The 6,402-nt window shown below is 39.9% G+C and overlaps 1 protein-coding gene across 1 annotated transcript in view; it reads left to right on the top strand.

Annotated features, from left to right (window-relative positions):
* The first annotated feature begins 6,043 nt into the window (after positions 1-6,043).
* Positions 6,044-6,402, top strand: part of LOC123063329 (CASP-like protein 5B3) — a 3,162-nt gene continuing 2,803 nt past the window's right edge. Inside the window, exon 1 of the mRNA XM_044487087.1 lies at positions 6,044-6,402. Coding sequence (XP_044343022.1) covers positions 6,277-6,402 — 126 coding nt within the window. The 5' untranslated portion in view covers positions 6,044-6,276.

Raw genomic sequence — 6,402 nt, 5'->3', positions numbered from 1 at the left:
TATATGATGATTTTTAGCTAGCTATGAAAACTGTTGTTCGTGATGATATATATGATGCAAGAGTTTTTATATTAATATGATGATGATGATGATGATGAGTTATTATATCATTTATGAAAGAAACCGCGGATTAGTTTCAACTGGATGGATTCTAGCTAAGTGATCAAGTATATGCCATATCCATATTACCTCGATCACTTAATTAGGTGATCAAGTATAATATGGATATGGCATATACTTGATGACTTAGCTAGGATCCACATGCATCCAGTCAAACTAATCCACGGTACTTTCACCTAATGATTTAACAACTCATTATAATGTTAAAAAATCACTAAATTAAATTGAAAACACAAAATTAAAGTAAAAATAAAAAATAAAACCAAAACACACCCAAACATTTAGTACCGGTTGGTGTTACCAACCGGTACTGATGTCCTACGCGCACCCGGAGCTGGCTCGTGCCACGTGGTGGCCCTTTAGCGCCAGTTCATGCGGAACAGGTACTAAAGGGCGGGGGGCTTTAGTCCCCACACCTTAGTGCCAGTTACCGAACCGGCACTAAAGGGCCTTACGAACCGGTGCTATAGCCCGATTCTGCACTAGTGTTTGCCCGCCTCTAATCATGCAAAATTGGGTTGCAATCGAAATTAACAATCGATACAGAGAGTTTAATTGGATTGCAATCAAAATTCATTGTCAGGGTCAAAATCAAAATCGAGTTTAGAGATAAAAACAAAAGGTTGATACAAAATGTTCAGTGAACACATACTGCATATTGATGTTCAGTGAAGTTGATACACTGTCAACTTCCCAAAATCTTAACATGAACTGTTATGCAAATGTTTAGTGAACATACACTGCATATTGATGAAAATTCAGTGAATACACATGGAGTATGCAAGTTTTATTGATGAAAATTCAGTGAACATACATTGCATATTGATGAAAATTCAGTGAACAAAATCCAATTCTAAATAAAATTGAAATTCAGTTAGCTGAGTTGTTGCTGTCAATTTCATTGTATACTCTATGTTGAGTTGAATCATTTCGATGCAGTTAGTTTGCGCATTGAATATTTTGAAGTTGGCTAGAACAGATGTTATCAGAATATTGAGTTAGTTTTGGATTCACAAATCAGAAGTTGACTAAATCATTCGAAGTTAAATGTCAATTTGTATCAGAATATTTAGAAATTCCCACAATAAAACAATTTGATATTCATGCTTTAATGATTTTTGTGGATTCAGACAAGTGCTAGTCTTATATACTACTGGATCAAGTGTATGGCCATTTGATGCAATTTTATGATCAGGTGTGTGATTATTTGAAACATTTGAGCATGTCAAATTCTAGGATCATGTTAAATTTCCATTTTTTGAAACAATGCTTAGATGGAATTTTAGGTGTTTGTATTCTTCCCAACGACAACAAAACCAAGATATTTGATTTGAGCAAGTCCTCAAGCTGCTGCTTCCATTCCAGGACATTTGAATGGAAGCAGGACATATGTAATGCAAAAAAGACAAGAGCAATGCAACTTGCATGTGAATAAACACAAATAAGAGTATAATTCTCTCTTCACCCAATAACCCACCTTCTGAGCTTGTACCACTTTGACCTTTGCAATTGCCATCTGTTGCAACAAGTATATTAGCACCAAAAAAATTAAATACAATGAGAGCATCATGGAAGTTGTATGTCAATCCTTGTCATAAATGAGAATTTGGAAATTGTATGAAAACCATTCCAAATCATTTACTCCATTAATTGTAAGGAAGGGTTGATAAGATCGTTGTCACAGTGAAACTATTGTTCTGCGCCATGAATTAGCTGGATTTAGGATCATCTCCAAAACAAATGGACCACCATTTTTTACTAACTGAATTTATACTACTGACTGAATTCACTAACTAAATTTATACTATATTTATGGAGTTATGGACTTATTTGCACAAATCATTATGGAGTTAACTGAATTTACATAGTAGCTGGTTTGAATTTTAATTCACTAACTGTATTTATACTATCTTTTGTCATTGATTATACTTGCTGCAATGTAAAGTTTGACCACATCTATCTCCATTTTGAAGTTTGGCTTCCATGGAAGCCATTTTTGGTTTGGTTGCCATGGAAGCCATTTTTGGTTTGGTTGCCATGGCATCCTTTCTTGTTTGGCTGCCATGGCAGCTATTTCTGATTTGGATACCATGGCAGTATTTCTACTTTGGCTACCATGGCAGCCATTTCTACTTTGGCTGCCATGGCAGCCTTTCTTTTTTGTGTATACTCTTTCCTATTGTGTTATGGTGCTAACCACATGTACATTCATCTTTTGTCATTGAATGTAGATAGCGGCAGCAACAACAAATCATTATGGACTTGAACCTGATTTCTCAAGAGGAAGAAGATGAAGCTCTTTTATCCGAACTTGATTCCTCAAGACGAAGAAGATGAAGCTCTTGATCTAGATTATTGGATTCCTGAAGAGGAAGTAGAATCTCAAGAAGAAGCTCAATATGAAGAAACTCAAGATGAAGAAGCTTTAGAAGATCACGCGCATAATACTGCATGATGCTAACTACACCACTACGCTAGTACTCCAATATGCTAACCAGGGCCTACTCCAAGTAAACATGGAGTATATATTTCAAACATCACTACTGCATCTGGTCAAACAAGAAATTATGGTTTACATATCTCCAACTAAAATTTCAGTTTACATATCTACAACTAAAATTTCAGTTTACACTTGCACTGCAAATAAGGGGTTTGGTAATCTGTTAAGTAAATATGAGAATTGTAAAAATGAGCACAAGTTGCAATATTTGTACAATATGGTCTAGATGATGATATACTCCCATTAATCCGTGAGACCATGCAACCATAAACACATTGGCCAAATTTCATTGCTTGATGGCCATTTAGACAGTTTTGGCAGTGACAAACCTTATTTTATTTTAGTCAAAGCATCTCATTGACAAAGCTTTTGTTTCAAATTTTTAGTTTTGACAGTGGATAGATAGTAAATTTCAGTTTCAAAATAGAAAATACACTTCTGCAGTACTCCAATTTTACAAATTGAAAATTATGACAGTACTACAAGCCGATCTCAGTTTCAAAATGGAAAGTACACTTCTTAGTTTTACAATCTGGAATTATTGTATGACAGTACAAGCAAATGTCAGTTTCAAAATGGAAAATACATTTGTCAATTTTACAAACTAAAAAGTACTCCCGATCTTAGTTTCAAAATGGAAAATACACTTCTTAGTTTTACAAATTGCAAGGAGTATGACAGTACAAGCATATCTTAGTTCCAAGCTGGAAAATTATGAAAGTAAAAGCAGATCTTAGTACAAGCAGTCGTAAAATACGCTCTTGACGTGTCTCACAACAAACCTGATGGGATAATGCTTCTGGTTGTAGTCAGAGACAATGGTGTAGTCCTCATTTGCACCTGACCTGTAATCCGAATCAGGGGACTGCACAAAATGATGAATCAATGGATGGTCTGATTAACTAAATTTGACAGCTAGTGAACATCGAAACAAAGCAATGGGACAACTCAAGTTCTTGAAATTACCTGGAAATGCAAAGACTCCAAGAAGGAAAAGCACCATCACAGTGATACCTAGGATCTTCACACAATGTTTTCAAGTAGATCTTCGTTTCACAGTGATATAGTACTCAAATTTTAATTTTGACAGTCAAGCATCCTCACCTGTAATCTACTGATCCATCACTCTAATATTCTATTTGACTAAACTTCTGTTTCATCAGTAGGGAACTCGTGTAGACAAATTTGTTTCATCTTCTGTTTGACTGAATCTACTAGTAGGGATTAGTTGAAGCATTTCATGTGGCATGCAATTATCCATTCTTATTCGATAAGATGAAGGAGTATCTGTACGATATAATATCGAGTAAACAGGGTCGGGAACGAAGAAGATGGCTGCCGAAGCTTCGTGAATAAAGACACATGTCAGCCTAACCGAGATCATGTTTTGGTTGGTGATCCAGTAAAAGTTTTCATCAAGCGAGCACCTAAGTAGAAGACAAAATGTCGCTGAAAGGAGGAGGACCCTCTGGCGACTAAAAATAGTAGACCAAAAGCATTCGACCAGAGAAGCAATCATTTATGTAGCATATGAAGAGAAAACGTCATAACAAGGCCACCATGCAGTCAAAATCTAGAATATGCATTTTTGTTTGTTTTAGTTAATTATGTTGTTTGGTTTTATCGGTTGATTCTCACAATTGTTCATGTCTTTTTATGTAGCAACATGGTGTGAAGACAAAACTAGTACTTCATTCTTCGATGGCAGACAATAAGTTACTCGACATTTGCGTAGATGATTTGTATTTTTGTAATAAAGAATTTTGAGTACCACGTTTTATGTGTCTGTTATATGAGGCATATTCCACGTTGTTCTATGCTGTAACATGTGCAATCCACATTAGCGGCCATGTTTAACATTCAGTTTTCATTCTACAGTTTTTTTTTAAAAAAAAGTGGCCGCCCAGGCCACCGGTGTATCCTAGTCGGGCCATCCGAAATCAAGCCCACACATGCGACAATAGACGGGCTTTTGGCGTGCGCAATGGCGGAAACCGGGCCCCATAGGGTGGCTAAGTTGGCATTGCAGCCATAAGTAAGAGAGGAGCTTGATGGTGTGCGCACGCCAGGTATTTAAGCTGGTCAACGCGCCGCACGAGGTGGTACTAAGGGGATGTTTGGTTTCCAGCCACAAATTGTCACACTTTGCCATATCTCATCTTAGATAAATTTGACCAAATTAAGTGGGTAGTTACTCACTGCATTAGTAGTTACTCACTGGGTGGGTGCACCAAGGGCTTTCTAGGAATTTGAGTTGCTCAATACGGACGAAAAGATTCTTTCGTTAAATAAAAGAACGACAACAGCAGGTTGATGAGGGAAAGGAAACCAGATCTTTTTTCTATGGTATGGCCTGTGTGTTTGGTTCTAGCCACACTTAAGGCAAGAATTTTTTTATGAGAAATGAACCCCACATGTTATAGACGCAAAAAATGTGACAAGATTTTTTTAAGCAAGCCAAAGTGTGGCTAACAATTTAAGCAATTCAAGTTAGGCAAGTGTAGCAAAATGTAATGTGGCAACATAAGACAAACATAGTCACAATCCAAACAACCCCTAAACCGCATGCGTTTTGCGGCGGGAGCCTGGACAATGTGCGCTAGGCTGGCCCTAGTAAGCGTTGGGGCGAAGGTGCACTGTGCTGGAGCTAGGGCGACGTGCGCTAGGCCGGCCCAATAAGCACTGGCACGACGCGCGTTTTTTTTTTAAATTTCAATATTTAGTGCTTCTGTATATTTTGTGTAGTTTTGACGTTTTATAATAAACAAAAAAATTACCGCCGTTGTGTAAAATTTGTTTACAACGGAGCTCGAGTTTCCTTGAGGGACCCATGGAGAGCCATTCACTCGGCTAACTCCACGTCCTCGCAGATCCTAGTCGACGGATCCGAAGTTGCTGAATTTGGATCTAATACATAGTATATCGGAGAAGGCCAAAGGTCATCAGAGAGGGATATTTTTGGGGTCAGGGTGAGCCGATCCCATGTGGCGGCCACGTCCGAACTGCCCTATATCCACCCCATGTATGGGTTGAGTTTGGAGGGTGCTAGTCAGCCTCGACATTTAGGTTGAATATAAGAGGGGATGATAAATTTGTGACTGGGCAATGACCGAGCTTTTCACCCAGAAGTTTAGGAAGTGTTCAAGGAGAGAGGACTAACGCTGGGACGAAGAGTAAATGGTGAACATGTGAGAAACCGCGTGCACGGAAATGCACGTACCCTCAAATGACGTGGCCAAGGAAGGAAGCTACCGCGAAATTTCCTGATGCTATAGCTAGCAGAGGTACCCAACACCACATGGTGGATGCTCAGCTCAGTTATTACTTGCGTTCCATTTGCATTTCACTCTGCATCTCAAAAAAACACCAGGCAGGCAGCGGTACCCCACCACCATCTCATAGTATCAGTTTTACCATCTCGTCACACACAAGCCAGGCGCCCCCTCTCCCAGTCCCCATCACCTTTCCCATCTCGTCTCATCTCACACAAGCCAGGCACCCCCTCCCCGGCTCCTGCTCACAGCCATCACCTTCCCCACCCCACACACGAGCTAAGCGCACACAGCAAGCGCCACAGATCCTGCCCGGCGAGCTAGCGAGGACTCCATCGGCCTCTCCGCAGCAAGCAGAGCAGAGCTCAGGCAGGCAGGCAGGGGATGAAGCGCGTAGCGGGGAGCCCGGGGACATGGAGCGGCATGGCGCTGCGGCTGTCGCAGTGCGCCTTCGCCGCCGCCTCCGTCTTCTCGTTGGTCTCCGCCTTCGGCTTCTCCAACTACAGCGCC

This window comes from Triticum aestivum, chromosome 3A (genome assembly GCF_018294505.1).
Source record: "Triticum aestivum cultivar Chinese Spring chromosome 3A, IWGSC CS RefSeq v2.1, whole genome shotgun sequence".
Taxonomy (NCBI): Eukaryota; Viridiplantae; Streptophyta; class Magnoliopsida; order Poales; family Poaceae; genus Triticum; species Triticum aestivum.
The sequence above is the reverse complement of the archived record's forward strand: the minus strand, read 5'-3'. Positions and strand labels throughout refer to the sequence as shown.